At 59.7% G+C, this 20,054-nt stretch overlaps 1 protein-coding gene across 6 annotated transcripts in view; it reads left to right on the top strand.

Annotated features, from left to right (window-relative positions):
• The window catches only part of GAK (cyclin G associated kinase), a 77,566-nt gene that overhangs the window by 25,921 nt on the left and 31,591 nt on the right, over positions 1-20,054 (top strand). For all 6 annotated transcript variants that reach the window (XM_003934618.4, XM_074395758.1, XM_074395760.1 and 3 more), the window contains 10 exons: positions 2,081-2,206; positions 5,162-5,251; positions 6,955-7,090; positions 7,453-7,565; positions 10,124-10,214; positions 12,166-12,289; positions 17,136-17,185; positions 18,306-18,454; positions 18,956-19,078; positions 19,735-19,868. In XM_003934618.4, the coding sequence (XP_003934667.3) occupies positions 2,081-2,206; positions 5,162-5,251; positions 6,955-7,090; positions 7,453-7,565; positions 10,124-10,214; positions 12,166-12,289; positions 17,136-17,185; positions 18,306-18,454; positions 18,956-19,078; positions 19,735-19,868 (1,136 nt within the window). The remainder of the gene's footprint in view (positions 1-2,080; positions 2,207-5,161; positions 5,252-6,954; positions 7,091-7,452; positions 7,566-10,123; positions 10,215-12,165; positions 12,290-17,135; positions 17,186-18,305; positions 18,455-18,955; positions 19,079-19,734; positions 19,869-20,054) is intronic.

Below are 20,054 nucleotides of genomic sequence, written 5' to 3'. Positions count from 1 at the left end.
GGGTAGGCGTGTGGGGGTGACGGCACTCCTGGGCCTCAGTCACTGCGTGCTGCCGCTGCTCCCCTCTGTGTGCTCTGCATCCGAGCCAGGGTCGCTCATCTGTTCTCCCCTGGATGTCCTGAGGGTAGAGCCCGGCCCCGCTCTGCGTCTGATTCTCTTGCTCAGCCCCGTTCCGCATGTGTCCCACACTTCCCACAGCCCGTGGTGGGCCCGGGCTTCACCGGGTTCCCTGTGGTCTGCTGTGGGTGGCGTGTGTCCGTGTCGTCCTCTTGTTTACGATGACCCCTCCTGTCTGCACCTGTGGACAGCCCGTCCAGCTTGCTGGTCCACGGAGCAGGTGTCCTCTGTAGATGGAGGCCTGCAGGGCGCTGTGGTCGGAGGGCATCTGCAGCCAACCCTGGGCGTCCCCTGTATCTCGGATGCTGCGGTTCCAGGCTTTGCCGGCTCAGGGCACGGCGGGTGCTGCTCCCTCAGCCTGTCCAGGGTGCCCGTGGCCTCAGTTTGCATTTTTTTCCTGTCGATGAGGCTGGCTTGTCGGAAGCTGGGCATCCTCTGGGGGAGTGTCTGCCTTCCCCTCGCTGCCCATGGGAGCCTGTGCTGGCCATGTGCATGCCGAGCACCTTCCATCATGGTGGTCATGCTGCCTTCCCGGAGCCCTGTGCTGGCACAGCTCTCTCTCCAGAGGAGACGCCCGTGCCGGCCTCTTCCATGTCTGCGATGTCTGTGTCTTGTTGAAGAAGCCACTCCTTCCCTAGCTCAGGAGGAGCTCCTGTGGGCCATCTTCCCAGAGAGCAGTGGTTTGCCTCAAAGTTGGGGCTGAGGCTTCCTTGACTGTGAGCTGGGGGTGAGGCTTTCTCCTTTGTTCTGGTGGACCCCGGTGCTGGCAGCTGGGCTGCGTGCCGTGTTGCTGCCCTGTCGTGCGTGTAGCTGCTGACGTCCATGGCCTGTCAGCGTGCTCGCTGGATTCCCTGTTGGGCCTGCCAGAGCTGCATGATGGGCTGTAACGTGACTTCACCATTGTGGGGCCCTTTCTGCTTCTTTGTGTCTCAATATACATTTTTAATTTTTTTATTTTTTAATTTTATTTATTTATTTATTTGTTTTTTTGAGACGGAGTTTCGCTCTTGTTACCCAGGCTGGAGTGCAATGGCGCAATCTCCGCCTCCTGGGTTCAGGCAATTCTCCTGCCTCAGCCTCCTGAGTAGCTGGGACTACAGGCACACACCACCATGCCCAGCTAATTTTTTGTATTTTGAGTAGAGACGGGGTTTCACCATGTTGACCAGGATGGTCTCGATCTCTTGACCTCGTGATCCACCTGCCTCGGCCTCCCAAAGTGCTGGGATTACAGGCTTGAGCCACCACGCCCGGCCAATTTTTTTATTTTCTGAGACGGAGTCTCGCTCTGTTGCCCAGGCTGGAGTGCAGTGGCACGATCTTGGTTCACAGTAGCCTCCACCTCCTAGGTTCATGTGATTCTCCTGCCTCAGCCTCCCAAGTAGCTGGGACTACAGGCGCCCACCACCACACCTGGCTAATTTTTGTATTTTTGTAGAGACTGGATTTCAGCACGTTAGCCAGGCTGGTCTTGAACTCCTGACCTCAAGCGATCCTCCTGCCTCAGCTTCCCAAAGTGCTGGGATCACAGGCGTGAGGCACCACACCTGGCCCTATGTGCCACATTATTAATTGAGTTATCTTTCTTTGATTTATGGTTGGTTTTTTGATTTTCTGCTTTTATTTTTCTGAATTACACATACTATATTTGATCATAAGTAATTTAAGACATGTTTGAGGAAGACCCCTTTACGGACCTCTGTGAGATTCCTCAGCCCCTCGGGGCCTGCTTCTTGGGCCAGGCCCCTCCAGCTGCCAGAGCCCTGCTGTGTCAGCCTAGAGCGGCCCTGCGCCCCTTGCTGGCCAGTGCAGAGCTGGCTGTGCCGCCCGAGTGGGGGGTGCTGGAGGGCGCCGGCAGCTGTGGCCCTGGGTGAGGGCTGTCTGGGAAGGGCCCTGGCTGTGTCTCACACCCGTTCGTTCTGTCCGCATCAGGTTCACGGGGTTGTCTTCTGGAATTTTGCAGGTTGAGAACTTGTTGGTTAGTAACCAAGGGACCATTAAGCTGTGTGACTTTGGCAGCGCCACGACCATCTCTCACTACCCTGACTACAGCTGGAGTGCCCAGAGGCGAGCCCTGGTGGAGGAAGAGGTGAGCGGAGCGGGGCCTGTGCTGGGAGAAGCCGCCCTCCCTGAGTTCTGTGCCCTGAGTGCTCTGTTCCCTGCTGGAGGAGCTGAGCGGGGCCCACACTGGGAGAAGCCGGCCCTCCCCGTGTTCCTCACCCTGAGTGCTCTGTTCCCTGCTGGGTGAGCGGAGCGGGGCCTGTGCTGGGAGAAGCCGGCCCTCCCTGGGTTCTGCACTCTGAGCACTCTGTTTGCTGCCGTGGTGTTTTGAATGGGGACCTGCAGCTATCCTGGAGCCAGAACCTCAGCAGCATCCCCCAGGCCGACATCCTGAAACGTGGAACACGGCATTTCACCTCCGTCCCCCCAGGACGACATCCTGACACGTGGAACATGGCATTTCACCTCCGTCCCCCAGGACGACATCCTGAAACGTGGAACCCCGCATTTCACCTCCGTCCCCCAGGACGACATCCTGAAACGTGGAACACGGCATTTCACCTCCGTCCCCCCAGGACGACATCCTGAAACGTGGAACACGGCATTTCACCTCCGTCCCCCAGGACGACATCCTGACACGTGGAACACGGCATTTCACCTCCGTCCCCCCAGGACGACATCCTGACACGTGGAACACGGCATTTCACCTCCGTCCCCCAGGACGACATCCTGAAACGTGGAACACGGCATTTCACCTCCGTCCCCCAGGACGACATCCTGACACGTGGAACACGGCATTTCACCTCCGTCCCCCAGGACGACATCCTGACACGTGGAACACGGCATTTCACCTCCGTCCCCCAGGACGACATCCTGACACGTGGAACACGGCATTTCACCTCCGTCCCCCCAGGACGACATCCTGACACGTGGAACACGGCATTTCACCTCCGTCCCCCAGGACGACATCCTGACACGTGGAACACGGCATTTCACCTCCGTCCCCCCAGGACGACATCCTGACACGTGGAACACGGCATTTCACCTCCGTCCCCCAGGACGACATCCTGACACGTGGAACCCCGCATTTCACCTCCGTTCTCCTCCCAAACCCACCTCTGAATGTTGCAGGGCTGTTTTTTCTTGGATTTCTTGATGGTGGTATGATGTGCATAACAGTGCTTTATCAGTGTGGCCATCGTAAGTGGCTGGCTCGGGGACAGAAATATCTGCACTTGTTCACCATCCATCTCCAGAACTCTGTTGTCTTTTAAAAGACAAAATGGCTGTTTTTTTAATATAACCACTTAGAAATGTATCTGCATGAGAGACTGGGTGGCGTGTCCTCTGGGTGTGAGCAGACGCATCCTGTGGCAGCCTGGATGTCCCTCGCACGCCTGAGGGACAGACTCAGACCGAGAGGAGGCAGGCACCTGGCAGAGCCGCCTTTGGTGCTGGCCGCTGGGAAGGGTTCCCGGGATGGGCAGAGGCAGGCACTGCAGCAGTAAAGGCTGTGGGACCCAGCTGCTGCTGGGGTCGGGGACATCCTTTCCACAGTCTCCCCAGGCTACTCGTTTGCAACCTCTACATCTGTCTACAGGTAGCTTGCACTGCATAAGAAATGCATATAGCTTGTACAAACCATATAGAACAGAAAATAATGAAGAATGGTGGGGCCAGGGAGCGTCTGAGGACGGAGGCCAGGAGTCCTCCAGGCCCTCTGAGCCCACATGCTGTGCACAGTACACGGGTGCTCACGCCCACACAGCACACACCGTCCTCAACGGCAGAGCCACGGGCCTCGCTGTCACCTGTGGTTCCAGCACGACTGTGGGGCCACGGTCCCTCCTCAGTGAGGGCCTGGCCAGCGACTGCACAGCCCACAGACCCAGGGCCACCTGCCCTTCACCAAGGAGACGGACCCTGCAAGGCCCAGGGCTCGCCTGTGGCCTTCTCCCCCGACCTGCCACCAAGGCCGAGAACAGGCTGTTGGGGGTTGCCCACAGAAGTCCTGGGGTTCATTTCCTCCTCCGTCCTGGTTCTGTTACTCATTTGGAATGCATTTTGGCTTATCTGCCTATTTATATGAACAGACTGTTACCCTCAACTACTCTTAAAAATACAGAAGAGTGGAGCTGAGAACACAGGGTGGCCCCATCCTTCCTCTGAGCCCCTCGCTTGGCTTTCCTCCCGAGCTCCTTTCTCCAGAGGCGGGTGGTACATGTGCGTCTACTGCCCGCACATGGCTTGCCTTCACCCTGTCTTGGAGCTGGAGGAGTTATGTGTGCCGTCTGCACCAGGGCCTTCTTGCTCTTGGGTCTTGCATTTGTAGCTGATGGTTCCGGCCTCAGGGAGGTCATTCCTGAAAAGCAGGTCTTAGAGTGGAGGGTGGTTTATTCTGCTTTCTGTCGGCTCTCATTTTCTGTTCCGTTTAGAAATTGTGGCCTGCCCAAGGCCATGCGCTGTCCTGCTGTAACCATAGAGCCCCCTGCCCCTGCTCTCCTGTGAATCTGCAGTTGAGGGTGGGGGTTTGCATGTCTGCCATGCAGGGAGATTCACTCTTCTCACGGCTCTGTGGCCCCAGCCCCTGCCTCTCCAAAGTGCCCCCACATGTTGCTGAGGCTCTCACCTGTTAACCTTGAGCTGGTCAGGTGAAGCTGGTGGGCGGCCTCCTCCCCTGGTACCCGTCTTGTGCCCTGGGGCTCTGGGCACAGCTGTTCTGGAGTGGGGCCCCTGTGCCAGGTGAGGGGGCACACACCCTTCTCAGCAAGCAGAATTGGTACACGGCAGGTGAAGACGTGGGTGCTTGGTGCCGTGAAGCACGGGAGGCCATGGGAGTTTGAAGGAGGTGAATGACTTGGTCCCCTCCTGAGGCACGAGCTCAGTCGGAATATGAACATGGAGGTGGGACTGGGCGGGCCAGTGTGCGGGGCAGGCTGCTCCCTGGTCTGTTGTGCATTTGGGAAGCCGCACAGAGTGATACAACATAAAACATGTTGTTTGTAGGGTGTGACTTTCCCTTAGGAATGTTGTGTTTTTTCAGATCACGAGGAATACAACACCGATGTATAGAACGCCAGAAATCATAGACTTGTATTCGAACTTCCCGATCGGCGAGAAGCAGGATATCTGGGTGAGGTCTGACGCCTCTCAGCAGCCGTTCCTGGCTCTGCGTGCCCCAACTTGGCCTGAGGCAGTGTGGGCTGGGCACCTGCTGCTCAGAACCGGCCTGCCTCCTTGGCGCCTTCTCTCCTCCCCCCTCTCTTCTTTTTCCTTTCCTAAGAATCACTGTGACTACGACTTCTCTGTGGTTTTTGTTTTTGTTGGAGGCAGGGTCTTCTCTGTCGCCCAGTGCACTGGTGCAGCCTCCACCTCTGGGCTTAAGGGATCCTCCCTCCTCAGCCTCCCAAGTAGCTGGGACCACAGGTGCACGCCCCCATGCCCAGCTATGTTTTTGTATTTTTGTTAGAAGGTGTGGTCTTACCCTGTTGCCCAGGCTGGTCTCGAACTCCTGAGCTCGAGCAGTCCATGGTTTCGGCCTCCCAGAGTGCTGGGATTACAGGGTTGAGCCACCGCGCCCTTCCCAGCACAACTGCCTCTGACAGGATGAACTGAGCAGCGGTCTCAGTGTCCTGTGCAGCTGGGTTGGCTTAGAGCCTGCGTGTCGGGGTCTGCCTGAGGCTCCCTCAGCCCGTCACTGCCTCACCCCAGCCTTGGCAGGCTCAGCTCCCCTGTTCAGAGTCGGGCCAGAGTGAGGGCAGGGCCTGATGGGCAGGGTGGTGTCCTGCATCCTCCCTTTTCCCTGCACCTCTCCAAGGCCATGTCCCCATCGACCGAGGGTGGCCACGCGTGGTAGGTGCCCGCCCTCTGGTTCTTTGACGTCCCCTCACCCTGTCGTTCAGCCACCCGGTGGGGTGCTCGGCCCTCCTTAGTGCGTTTGCCTAAGAATCACAGCGCGTGGGGCTGCAGGGTGAGGCCCTCTGTCCTTTAAGGTGTGGAAGGTTGGGGCCGTGCACATGGTCATTGTGTGTGTTCTTGGCCCGACCCTGTGATTGGCCTTCTGCCCATCCCACACGAGGACACTCCTGGCCTGCTCTTGCTCGGAACTGGGGTCCTGGTGACGCTGAAGTGATCACCAGCCCCTCCTCTGGGCTCACATGAAAATTGGGTGATTGACGAGAAATCGCTGACTGTTCAAGGCCAGTTCTGTGAAAACCCTGAGTGGACGGAGGCGGCGGCTTCCTGCAGCGTCTGCCCCGCACCCGATACCCCGCGCGTGCGGTCAGGTCGGAAATGTGGGGCTCAGCTGTTGTCGAGGACGGGACGGGCGTCTGCCCCTCACAGCACACCACAGGGTCTGCTGGTCCCACCAGCCCATGATCCTCAGTGCATGAGTGTGGGAACCGTGGAATTGAGAAAGGAACCTTTCATCTGAAGAGCCTGGAGTCCTTTTAGCACTGTCGCCTGGACAGTTCTTTGTGGTGAATAAAGGTGGAGCATCTGGGCTTCCCTAGGCCGTGGGAAGCACTGCTACCAGCTCCACACAGCCAGGCGATGCTTGTGTCACCACTGACCACCCCTGGGATCCCCAAGGGAGGACCCACGCCTCCGCCAGTCTCCGTGCCTCCAGTGCTTATCTCGTGCCTTCATCCCCGCAGGCCCGGGGTCAGCCCTGCCCTCCCCACCAGCTTCAGCATCCCCCCTGCCCTCCCCGCAGGCTAGGCATCAGCCCTGCCCTCCCCACCAGCCTCAGCGTCAGCCCTGTGCTCCCCGGGAGCCTCAGCGTTACTGCTGCCCTCCTCACCAGCCTCAGCGTCAGCCCTGGTCTCCCCGCAGGCCCTGGGCTGCATCTTGTACCTGCTGTGCTTCCGGCAGCACCCTTTTGAGGATGGAGCGAAACTTCGAATAGTCAACGGGAAGTACTCAATCCCCCCGCACGACACGCAGTACACGGTCTTCCACAGTCTCATCCGTAAGTCCTGCTGGGATTCGTCTGTGGGGCGAGACCCTGTAGCACAGACCTCGCCTCGCTCTGGAGGCCCCGCCCAGCCTGCGGCGCTGCTCACCCGGCCCGTCACCGTGGTTTTGACGTGTCCCTGGGGGTGGCTTCCACAGAGCTCCCCTGCCGACCACCCTGCTGGTGAATGTGCGGTGCTCTGAGTTTTGATCATTTTGTCTGGTTTTTGTTCTTCCCTTTGCCGCTCCCTCCTTGCCTCTGAAGTCACTGATGTGTGTAGAGGGAGTGGCCTCTGGTGGTGTGTGACCTCTGCCAGTGCAGGGGGTGCTGGCCCTGGGGAACCGTGGGGCCGAGCACACGCTGTGCTTCTGCCACAGGCGCCATGCTGCAAGTGAACCCCGAGGAGCGGCTGTCCATCGCTGAGGTGGTGCATCAGCTGCAGGAGATCGCGGCCGCCCGCAATGTGAACCCCAAGTCTCCCATCACAGAGGTGAGCGAGGAATTCGTGAGCCCCACATCTCCCCCACTTCATCTGGACCCTGCACCCTGGGAGTCCCTGCCCACTTCATGTGGAGCCACAGCTCTTGAGGGCCCTGGGCTCCTGCAGGAGCAGGGGCACCACTGAAGCCCAGGGCCAAGACCTGGGGGCCCGCTGGGGCAGTCACCAAGGTCTTCACGCTCTGCACGCACTCCTCCAGCCTTGAGTTCTACAGGCACTTTTCTGGATTCTTCCCCTGATGGGGTGGCGTGAGTTGCTCCTGCGTCTGTGTTTCTGAGGCCCCGTCTCCAGGCCAGCTCGGCTGGCTCTCAGCTCCAGGCCTCCTGGTTGCAGCCATCTCCGGGCTGCGCCTGGCCAGGGTCCCTTCCCAGGCACCCATGGCTGCCGGCAGCATCAGGGCCTGGGGGCGGGGAGACAGGCCAGCAGGGCTGCATGCATTGCGGAAATGTGTGGCCTGGGAGGCAGCAGCACATGTTGGCCAGAAGATGCTCTCAGGATCTTTTCTGACCTAGCCGTGGACAGGGCGTACCGTCTCCATCACCAGACCCTCAAGGCAGAGCAGACAGGCCCCTGGACATCCCAGCTCAGGGACTAGGTCAGGACACGTAGGGCTCCCTGCGGCCCTCAAAGGGGTCTGTGTCCAAGGATCCAGGACTTTTGGCTCCTGTATTTTGTCCCCTTTTCAGCCATTGCAGTGGACCTGACCCAGGCAGTGGGTGTGGAGCACAGGGAGGGAAGGTCAGAGCTACTGCCCGAGTCCCTGTCTGAGGATGGGAGCCTGTGGGAAAAGCATGGTCTGGGCTGAGTGGAGCGTTTGCAGTTCCTGTGGGAAAAGCATGGTCTGGGCTGAGTGGAGGGTTTGCAGTTCCTGTGGGATAAGGATGGTGTGGGCTGAATGGAGGATTTGCAGTTCCTATGGGAAAAGCATGGTCTGGGCTGAGTGGAGGGTTTGCAGTTCCTGTGGGAAAAGCATGGTCTGGGCTGAGTGGAGGGTTTGCAGTTCCCTGTGGGATAAGGATGGTCTGGGCTGAGTGGAGGGTTTGCAGTTCCTGTGGGATGAGGGATGAGGATGGTCTGGGCTGAGTGGAGGGTTTGCAGTTCCTGTGGGATAAGGATGGTCTGGGCTGAGCGGAGGGTTTGCAGTTCCTGTGGGATGAGGGATGAGGATGGTCTGGGCTGAGTGGAGGGTTTGCAGTTCCTGTGGGATGAGGGATGAGGATGGTCTGGGCTGAGTGGAGAGTTTGCAGTTCCTGTGGGATGAGGGATGAGGATGGTCTGGGCTGAGTGGAGAGTTTGCAGTTCCTGTGGGATGAGGATGGTCTGGGCTGAGTGGAGGGTTTGCAGTTCCTGTGGGATGAGGATGGTCTGGGCTGAGTGGAGGGTTTGCAGTTCCTATGGGATGAGGATGGTCTGGACTGAGTGGAGGGTTTGCAGTTCCTGTGGTGGCTGCCTGGGGGTGGATACCTGGGAGCAGGGAAGCCCCAGGATGCCAGGCACAGCTAGTGAGGGGCTGTGGTGCCTCTGTCTGGCGGCCATCGTGGTGATGCACCGGTGGAGGGAGGGACCCCCGATGCTGGATATGGGGAGCATTTTGAGGTGTGGAGCTCTCTGAGGTGAGAGAGTTGGTGTCGCTGGTGACCTTTCAGCAGCTTCCCTGGGGCCAGTCAGCAGCGGAAGGAAAGCACTCCTGGCGGCCTCGGTCTTTAGCAGGGCAGCCTGGGTCTGGCGTCCTCCTGCCTCGGTGGCTCTACAGAAAATGCCTGTCTACTCCCCGGAGGTCATGGACAAAAGTGGGCTCGCGGGGAGGTGCAGGCCTCATGCTTCATCTGGCAGGCTGGAGGAGTTCTCCGTGGGGTGGGAGGAGGGGCTGCTGGGCAGACAGGCCACTAGCGATGGGGCCCTCAGTGCTTCTAAGCCAGGACCCCACAGGGACAAACGTTAGACCCCTGCTCAGGCCCCCAGAAAACAGTCCACAATGGGGCTGAGCTCACAGTGAAATAAAATACTGTCCCCAGGAGGCAGTGAGCCCCACGGAGTGGCCTTCAGAACGCAGGACAGAAGTGATGGAACGTCTCAGGACAGACAGGCCATGTGTCTGCCATGGTGTGGGATGGGAGGCAGAGGCTGCAGTGAGCTGAGATTGCGCCACTGCACTCCAGCCTGGGTGACAGAGCAAGACTCCGTCTCCAATAAATAAAGAAAAAAAGATGGTTGTGCAGACTGGGAAGAGACAGAAAAGGAAGAGGAACAGAATGTGCAGCCCAAGAATCTCGAAAGCTGGGCTGGAGCTCTGGGCGGCCGTGGCGGCCCCGAGTGAGGTGGACCTCGCTTCCTCTCAATGCCCGAATGTCCACTCCCTGGGTGCACATGCGGTTTTGTTTGTGGAGTTCCAGCCGAGGCTCTGGCCTGTGGGCAGTGCCTCCCTTGCACTGTGTTGTGAGTGGGGCAGAAGATGGGCTCTAGGGGTGCCCATGCGGTGCCTCTCCACCATGTGGGCAGGCGTGAGATGTCAGTGTAGAGCCCTGACCTCTGCGTTTTCATTGTCACAGCTCCTGGAGCAGAATGGAGGCTATGGGAGCGCCGCGCTGTCCCGGGGGCCACCCCCTCCAGTGGGCCCCACAGGCAGTGGCTACGGCGGAGGTGAGTGCCCTGTCCTGCGCCCACCACCTGTCCCTTGCTTCTGCTGCTACCCGGGCACCTGCAGGACATCAGGGCGGGGGCTGAGAGCCTTCTCTCCCCAGGCCTCCTCTCCCACTGGAGACAACTGTGCAGTTGGGGTCCCTGAGCCCACCTTCGGGTTCCACAGTTCACTGGGGCTCACAGAACTCAGCAAAGCTGGTGTTTCAGTGCAGGTCAGAAGGGGGACAGGAGTCAGACTCAAGCCAGCCGAGGGAAGAGGCCTTACTCGGGTTCTGTACAGCGGCGCCTGCCAGGAAGGCAGCCTGCGCCGTGGCCGAGACAGCGGCATGTATCACGTCATCGTGTCTGGCACAGCCCAAGGCCCCAGGGAAACACACCCCTTTTGGGGAGTGAGGGGGCATCCCAGGTTCCTTCCCAGGAGCTGGGGACGAAGGGCTAGCCTGCTGTGGACAAGAGGAACCCTTTACTGCAGCAGTGACCCTGAGGGCGGGGTGCAGGAACGGGCATTACACAGCCAGGGGTGGCGGGGGAGACAGTTCTGCTACTGGTGTGAGTTGGGCCCTTTCACTGCGTGAGGAGTGGGCACCTGTGATGGGCCTGAGTGTCCCTGGAGGGCCCTCAGCCAGTGAGGAGTGGAGTGGGCCCTGGGAGACAGATGCTGCGTGCCCTTGGCACTCTGTGCTGGCCCTGGGAGTGCTCCGGAAGGTTCCGGAGGAGCCATTGAGGACACGGTTCTGACAGGCAGCGGCTGAGTATGTAGCTCTGCATGGCCCTGACCCCTCCCGACCTCACCCCCCATCTCCGCTGCGGTGTGGGAGGGCTCACCTGGGTCCTTCAGCTCTGCTTCCCTGGGAGGGGCTCGGCCCCATGTTCGGGGCACCTGGGCCACACCGTGTGGGCCCTGCAGGCGCAGGTGCTGTGGCCGGCTGGGTCTCTGCTGGCTGGAGGGAGGGTAAGTCCTTGAGTGCCGGGTCCTGCAGGGCCTCCGTCTGCTCTATGCTGCCTGGGCCTCTGTCTCCTGTCTGTGAGAGGGACGTTGGTCAGATGGGGTTTTTTTGTTTGTTTCTTTTAGAGACGGAGTCTCACTCTATCACCAGGCTGGAGTGTAATGGCGCAGTCTCGGCTCACTGCAGCCTCCACCTTCTGGGTTCAAGTGGTTCTCCTGCCTCAGCCTCCCAAGTAGCTGGGATTACAGGCATGCACTGCCATGCCCTGCTAATTTTTGTATTTTTAGTAGAGAAAGGGTTTCACCATGTTGGCCAAGATGGTCTTGATCTCTTGACCTCGTGATCTGCCCACCTCAGCCTCCCAAAGTGATGGGATTGCAGGTGTGAGCCACCGCGCCCGGCCTGTTTTTTCTTTGTTTTTTGTTGTTGTTTTTTAAGATGGAGTCTTGGTCTGTCACCCAGGCTGGAGTACAGTGGTGCGATCTCAGCTCACTGCAACCTCCAACTCCATGGTTGAAGCAATTCTCCTGCCTCAGCCTCCCAAATAGCTAAGATTACAGGTACGCGCCACCAGGCCCAGCTACTTTTGTATATTTAGTAGAGACAGGGTTTCACTTTTTTTTTTTTTTTTTTTTAACACTAACTCATGCCACCAAAGCTGCCTGTGAAGACCTCACTCCCAGGAACCTCCAGGTCAGGGGCTGCCACCCTGTGTTCCTGTCCATGGTGCTGGTGGCCTGAAGCTATGGCCGTGAGGCTGGCCTGTCCTGGCAGACAGAGTTCCAGCCCAGGCTGTGCTGAGGCAGCCACATAGCCCTCCGCACCCAGATTGGCCGCTTCGTGGGTCTCTTGAAAGGCTCAGGACAGGGTCAGACCTGCCAGTGCTGCGGCCTGGCTTGCCGCTAGGTGTGTGTGGGTCGGGGACTTGGCCATGCCACCTGGCATTGTGCACTTGGGGAGGTGACACAGAGCACCTGTGGCCCGCTGAGACTGTCTCCCTGCAGGCCTGGCCCTGGCAGAGTTCGACCAGCCCTATGGCGGCTTCCTGGACATTCTGCGGGGTGGGACGGAGCGGCTCTTCACCAACCTCAGGGACACCTCGTCCAAGGTCATACAGTCTGTTGCCAAGTAAGTGTGAGGCCCCAGGGCCCAGGACCTGCTGTGCTCGTTTCAGGCTCAGTCCCAGTTCTCGCTCCCCTGCCGCAGTGAACAGCCGGCCATCAGGCTCCACAGGAGCCCCCGAGGCATGGGACAGCATCACCTCTTTCTCCCAGGGAGTTGGAACGAGCCCTGCACCCCAAGCCAGGCAGATCCTTTCCTTTGACCCCTGTGGGGCAAGGCCCTGCTGTGGAGACGCCTGGGCCCACCCTCTACTCACTGTGATGACGCCCCTCGCACTGAGTATTCTGGGCTGTTCCTGGGACTCTGCAGCAAATTGGGTGAAACTGCTGTGGTGATGCCTCACTGAGGCAGTCCCCTGAGTTAAAGCCCTCGTTACTCAGACTTAGGCCAAGTGGGTGGGTCTGAGTGTGTGGTGGAAGTCTCCCTCTGGCTGGGCCATCAGAGGGCGTGTCTGTATGGTGGTGGCCCCTGGCCCCTGACATCGGCCCACAGGCCCGGCAGCCTCTGCTCACAGCGCCCTGGAAGTGTTGCAGAGTGCGGCCCCTCCGTGTCCTGGGGTCTGTGTGCTGGCTTTTCTGGAGGCGCACACTGGCTACTCATCTGTCCCTGTGGACACGCCAGCTGAAGGGTGTCGGCTGTGTCAGGAAACAACCTAGGAGCTGGGCTGGGTTGGCACCTGTCACGTGGGAGCCACATGCAGCCCGTCACGGGCACTGCATTCCTTCTACAGCTGGCAGCACCTTCTGCTGGGTTCCTTTGTTCTTTCCTTTGTGATGTGATCACCGTTTTGTGTCCACAGCACCAGGTAGACGTGTGCACTTGTGCCAGCATGTGGCCCAGTGTCTGTGCACGTGTGATCGTGGGTTCATGTGTGCCCGTGTGTAAGCATGGGTCTGTGACCGTGTGAGGACATGGGTGTTAGAAACATGCGTGTGTGTGTAAATGCTGGTGTTTGCGTGTGTAAGCATGTGTACAGATGACGTGAGCATGTATGGGCATGTGTGCGAGTGCTGGTGTCAGCGTGTGTGCTGGTGCTTGAGTGTTCGTGTGAGCTGTGAGACTGTATTGAGTGCACGTGCATGCGTGTGTGTGAGCATGTGCACGTGTGAGCATGTGTGCATATGTGTGAGCTATGTGCATGTGTATGAGTGCCTGTGTGTGACCCATGGACACCAGCGTGTGTAGGAGTCCCTGTGTGTCTGTGAACTGTGAGCTGTGTGCATGTCAGCATGTGTACGAGTGCCTGTGTGATCTGTGTACACATGTCATTATGTGTACAAGTGCCTGAGTGTGAGCACTGTGCATGTGTCAGCATGTGTACGAGTCCCTGTGTGTGAGCTGTGTGCACCTGTCAGCCTGTGTACGAGTGCCTGAGTGTGAACTGTGTGCACGTGTCAGCATGTGTACGAGTGCCTGTGTGTGAGCTGTGTGTACCCATCAGCATGTGTACGAGTGCCTGAGTGTGAGCTGTGTGCACATGTCAGCATGTGTACGAGTGCTTGAGTGTGAGCTGTGTGCACCCGTCAGCATGTGTACGAGTGCCTGAGTGTGAGCTGTGTGCATGTGTCAGCATGTGTACTAGTCCCTGTGTGTGAGCTGTGTGCACCCATCAGCATGTGTACGAGTGCCTGAGTGTGAGCTGTGTGCACGTGTCAGCATGTGTACGAGTCTGTGTGAGCTGTGTGCACCTGTCAGCATGTGTACGAGTGCTTGAGTGTGAGCTGTGTGCATGTGTCAGCATGTGTACAAGTCCCTGTGTGTGAGCTGTGTGCACCCGTCAGCATGTTTACGAGTCCCTGTGTGTGAGCTGTGTGCACCCGTCAGCATGTGTACGAGTGCCTGAGTGTGAGCTGTGTGCATGTGTCAGCATGTGTACGAGTCCCTGTGTGTGAGCTGTGTGCACCTGTCAGCATGTGTACGAGTGCCTGAGTGTGAGCTGTGTGCATGTGTCAGCATGTGTACGAGTCCGTGTGTGAGCTGTGTGCACCCGTCAGCATGTGTGTGCCTGAGTGTGAGCTGTGTGCACGTGTCAGCATGTGTACGAGTGCCTGAGTGTGAGCTGTGTGCATGTGTCAGCATGTGTACGAGTCCGTGTGTGAGCTGTGTGCACCCGTCAGCATGTGTGAGTGCCTGAGTGTGAGCTGTGTGCACGTGTCAGCATGTGTACGAGTGCCTGAGTGTGAGCTGTGTGCACGTGTCAGCATGTGTACGAGTGCCTGAGTGTGAGCTGTGTGCACACGTCAGCATGTGTACAAGTCCCTGTGTGTGAGCTGTGTGCACACGTCAGCATGTGTGCGAGTCCCTGTGTGTGAGCTGTGTGTATCCATGTGTGCTGCACGTTTGGCTCTGTGGTGCCATTAACTGTGTGCCTCATGTCTGTGCAACCTTTTGTAGAGAGAAACCCGTTCTTAGTGAGCCCGCATGTCCCCAGAGCAGGGCGTGAGCTCGCTAACACCTCTGGCCACCTCCTCTGTGACGTCGCCTGCCCGAGTCGTGGCTGATGGAAGATCAGAGGGTGCTCCATCTGTCAGGGGCCAGCCCACTGCCCACTGGGCCCAGGGCTGTGGCTCCTGCAGGGTCCTGGCTGGTAGTACTGCATGTGAAGTGCAGCAGGACTGGCCTTGCCCCAGGGGCATGAGAGACTCTTGAGTGTCGTCTCGGCAACAGCAATGTTGGGATCAGAGTGGAAACGGACAGAGAGGCTGCACAGCAAAGCCACGTGTGAAAGTCACTAGGAGCAGTCACTTTCAGCGCTGGAGGACAGGGATGGGTGCTGTGTCCCATAGCACTCCCGGCTGCCTGATTCCCCAGAAGATTCATGGTCTCCATGAATTGTGAATTGTGGGGATGGGGCCGAATGGAGTCAGTAGAGGCAGGAGGCCTGTGGGGCATCCAGGGTCCGGGCACAGCTCCCACAGTCCTCCCTGGGGATCTCCAGCCCACGCTCCCCTCCCCAGCAGCTGTGAGGATAGTGGTAGCTGCTGTCTGCTGGAAGTCTAAGGCCCTAGGGGCTGGTCCTAGAAACGGCTCTGCTGGGACCCATGGGTCCCAGGCCCCGGAGGACGCAGTTTGGCTTGAGCGTGCGCTGCGTGCACAGCACTCAGGCACAGCCAGCTGCCACTCGTTCATTGGGGGACAGTGGGAACCCTCCCAACACCCCCCAGGTGCCAGCTGAGGGCAGGCCTGCCGTTTGAATCTGCCTTCTGTTCACGCCACGTGCTTGAGGCAGATAAAGCTGCCTAGACTCGTGTTCATTGGCTTAGAAACCGCAGTGAGTTCTGGCTGGGCCTGGAGGCTCATGAGGTGGCCGAACACGGTGGCTCATGTAATCCCAACGCTTTGGGAGGCTGAGGAGGGAGGATCCGTTGAAGATAGGAGTTTGAGACCAATCTGGACAACACAGCGATACCCTGTCTCTGCAAAAATAAAAAGTAGCCGGGTGAAGTGGCGTGCTGCACTGGGGGCCCAGGTGGGAGGATGGCTTGAGACCAGGAGCTTGTGGCTTCAGTGAGTTGGGATCACACTACTGCACTCCAGCCTCAAGGACAGAGCTGCCTCAAAAAAAAGACAGTGAATTCATTTGCATTTCTGGCTCTCCCCATGGACAAGTCCAGGAGTGGGGACTGGGGTTGGTTGTGAAGCCCTGGCTGCCCTGGTGCCTGTGCCCTGTGTCTGGGGCCTGGTTTCTCTCCTGTCAGCATTCGGTTCAGCCCTAACACACACACACCCCTTGCACACATGCCTGAGGCCAGCACAGCCAGGTCTATGCCTCCTCGGGCTGCAGGGGTGGGTGAGACATGTGTGGGTGCGTGGCCCGCAGCGCCCACCTTTGCTCAAGGCATGTCAGCTCCCTGTGCTGGCCTCTGCCTCCTTTGGTGCTGGGGAGCGGGGGTTTCACCATGTTAGCCAGGCTGGTCTGGAACTCCTAACCTCAGGTGATCTCTGTGCCTAGGTCTCCCAAAGTGCTGAGATTACGGGTGTGAGCCACTGTGCTCGGGCCCTGTTTCTGATTTTCTCCTGGTGATGAGATGATGGGTCCAGTAGCCACACTTGGTGCGACCTGCCTGTCTCTTGCCCAGCGTCCTGTGCTGCAAAGTGCTCGAGCGCCAGGCTCATGTGCCTCCCTCCCGCCTTCCCTTGTTGCTTAGGAAGACCCACATCCTAAGACAGCACCTGCTCTGTGGGTTTAGACAAGCTTTTAAAACGTTTGACTGCACGGCTGCTTTCATGTCACGGTTTGGTTGTGTGTGTTTGGGTCATTCATCTCTCTAGACCTCCTGGGATTTCTCTCTGACTCCCGGGCTTACCCCTGATGGGGATGGCCCATCTACGATCAGCCTAGCTGAGGTTGCTCCTAGCCTGGCCTTCCCATCCCCGCAGTTTCCAGCCCACTGTGCCCTGGGAGGCAGGCTCGCCTGCAGAGAGTTGGCTGTGGCCACAGCAGGGGGTCTCCAGGCACTCAGCTGGGGGCAAGGGTCCTCTCTGCCTCCAGTGGCTTCTGCTGGCTTCCCACTGCTACAACCACCAGGCCCAGGAAGCACCCTGGAGCCCTTCTCCCAGCCTCCTGGGCCGTGCCTCCCTGGAAGGCACAGGGGAGGGGACAGCCAGACAGCGGACGTCCCCCGTCTCACCCACGCCGCCACTACCTGCAGGCTCTCATTTCCATCCACTTCTCTAGGGGTCGGCTCCGCGGCACGCACGTGCCCAGGCACCTTCCCACACGCTCCTCGTGAGGTGCAGCCTCCGCAGTGAGAGCTCCGCGGTTCCCCAGGCCTCAGGCCTGGGCTTCAGCCCTGTGATTTACTGGGGAGTGCTTCTCATCATGACCAAGTTCTCTTCTTTTTAATTCCAGTTACGCCAAGGGTGACCTGGACATATCTTACATCACATCCAGAATTGCAGGTACGTGTGCCGTATGAGGCCGTGGGACGTGCCCTGGCCCTACTGTGTGTGCACAGCGCATCCCTGCTGTGTGTCAGGGGACAGGTACTTCGGCTCCGGCCTTCTCCGTGACCACAGACACACAGGGGCGGCCTGTGCCCAGCGCCTCCTGGCACAGCAGTGGACAGGACCAGCGCCGGCCTGGCGCCTCTGAGGTCCTGCCGGGAACAACACAAGGCCGTGTTTTGGAAAAACCGAGGCCTCTGTGCACCAGGCATCACGGTTGCTCATCCTGATACCTGGAGACCGGGCAGGCGCCAGAAAGCTGTCTTGGGACATCCTCGCTACTGGCTGGCGGGCGTGTGGCTGGGTCTGTGCCCCAGGTCACCGGCTGGCAGGCATGTGGCTGGGTCTGCGCCCCAGGTCACTGGCTGGCAGGCCTGTGGCTGGGTCTGCGCCCCAGGTCACTGACTGGTGGGCGTGTGGCTGGGTCTGTGCCTGTAGGTCACTGGCTGGCAGGCGTGTGGCTGGGTCTGTGCCCCAGGTCACCAGCTGGCGGGCGTGTGGCTGGGTCTGTGCCTGTAGGTCACTGGCTGGCGGGCGTGTGGCTGGGTCTGTGCCCCAGGTCACCGGTTGGCGGGCCTGTGGCTGGGTCTGTAGCCCAGGTCACTGACTGGTGGGCGTGTGGCTGGGTCTGTGCCTGTAGGTCACTGGCTGACGGGCGTGTGGCTGGGTCTGTGCCCCAGGTCACTGACTGGTGGGCGTGTGGCTGGGTCTGTGCCTGTAGGTCATTGGCTGGCGGGCGTGTGGCTGGGTCTGTGCCCCAGGTCACCAGCTGGCGGGCGTGTGGCTGGGTCTGTGCCTGTAGGTCACTGGCTGGCGGGCGTGTGGCTGGGTCTGTGCCCCAGGTCACTGGCTGGCGGGCGTGTGGTTGGGTCTCTCTCTTCCTAGGTCATCCCAGGCCGGGAGTCTGTGAAGGGCGAGGGGCCCGCGTGGGCCGGCTGTGTGGGTAGTGGCTGGTGGAGCTGCCGGAGGCTGCACTTTCATGGGGGTGTCAGGAGCAGCAAGGCCTCGGCAGCCGCCTGGCCACGAGGTGCGCCGTCTGCCAGGACAGCGGCTGACGCAGGCCTGCTTGTTTCAGTGATGTCGTTCCCGGCCGAAGGTGTGGAGTCAGCGCTCAAAAACAACATCGAAGACGTGCGGCTGTTCCTGGACTCGAAGCACGCAGGGCACTACGCTGTCTACAACCTGTCCCCAAGGACCTACCGGCCCTCCAGGTTTCACAATCGGGTGTGTGGCTGCCGGCTTTGGTCTGGGTGCAGCTGTGGCAGCTTCCTCCCATTCCAGCGCAGGGGTGCAGCTGGGGCTTTGGCCAAGGTGGGGCCGTGATGGGGCAGCCAGAGGTCTCCTGAGGGGCTGCAGGGCGTGGAGCAGGAGGCAGCAAGGTGAGGCCTCTGTTGCGCTGAGGATGCCGCTGGACGGGAACTCGGACACCCCGGCTTCTGCCGCTTCCCACCTCCCAGAGGGTGCTGGAGGCCGAGGCTTTCCCTCCAGACACGACACTTGTCAGTATGCAGAAGACCGAAAGTCCAGGGGCAGCTGACTAAGCTCTCTCTGCAAGGCCAGTGGCAGCTGGTGCTCAGGTCCTGCCGCTGAGGCTCACACAGATGGGCGCTGTTGACGCTGCCAGCCAGCCGAGTTCCCTGCACTTCAGACAGGCCATCCCTCCGGTCCACCCGAGGCTGGGTGTGGCTCCTCTGCTGCCCGCATCACCGTGCCCTGTCCCCACAGGTCTCCGAGTGTGGCTGGGCAGCGCGGCGGGCCCCACACCTGCACACCCTTTACAACATCTGCAGGAATATGCACGCCTGGCTGCGGCAGGACCACAAGAACGTCTGTGTCGTGCACTGTATGGTGAGCCCCAGCCGCGCCCCACCGAGGTTCATGGCCACACCCTGGCGCCGTGGTTCCACTGAAATTCATAATTTCCCCCACAGTTCAACAAAATCTGAGCACCAGTCATGAGCTGGAGCCTGTTATTCACCCTGGGGCATGGAAGAAATCTCTGTGCTTGGGGGCTTTGGGTCTGGAAGGGCAGTTGCCAGGCGGCCCTGCCCTCCCCTCTCCATGTGGCCCCAACTTGCATGCCCATGTGGAGGCCACTCTGCCGTGTGAGGCGCCCGCCTCCCTTCTTGCATGGCAGCCACTGAAGAGTCCCCTCCAGTTCAGGTTCCCCATCTGCAATACAAGGCTTGGTGGTATTTGAGTCTCCCGGGGTGTGGCAGCTGCCGCTGTGGTGGATGGAGTTGAGGTTTCCATGAGGGGTAGCCCGCGGGGGTGCAGGGCATCAGCAGAGCCTGCTGCAGAGATGCCAGCCCTGTTCTTCCTCAGGGAATCTTCTGTTGGGCTCCATCCTTTCCTCGGCAGTCACGTTATATAGGTTCCTAAACATTTCCTGGCCTTGGGAAGAGCCCTGTGTCCCTGCAGCCATGGGGCAGGTGGGACCCCTGAGGACCCTCGAGCTCTCGTCCTGCGCGTGAGATGTGCATGAGCGTGTCTGTCTGTCCTAGGATGGGAGAGCTGCGTCTGCCGTGGCCGTTTGCTCCTTCCTGTGCTTCTGCCGTCTCTTCAGCACCGCGGAGGCCGCTGTCTACATGTTCAGCATGAAGCGCTGTCCACCAGGCATCTGGCCATCCCACAAAAGGTACTGCGTGGCCCCCAGGGACAGCTCTGTGGGCCTGCCTGGCACTGCCGCCCTCGCCGTGGTGTCTCCTGGAGGGCCTGTTGGTGTCGCGCAGGCACTGGTGGGAACGGCAGGCCCGGCCTCGCTGAGCCATGGCTGCGTTGCAGACTTATGCCCGCAGAGCCCAGGGAGGGTGGGCCCGCAACC

Source organism: Saimiri boliviensis, chromosome 3, assembly GCF_048565385.1.
Source record: "Saimiri boliviensis isolate mSaiBol1 chromosome 3, mSaiBol1.pri, whole genome shotgun sequence".
Classification (NCBI taxonomy): domain Eukaryota; kingdom Metazoa; phylum Chordata; class Mammalia; order Primates; family Cebidae; genus Saimiri; species Saimiri boliviensis.
The sequence above is the reverse complement of the archived record's forward strand: the minus strand, read 5'-3'. Positions and strand labels throughout refer to the sequence as shown.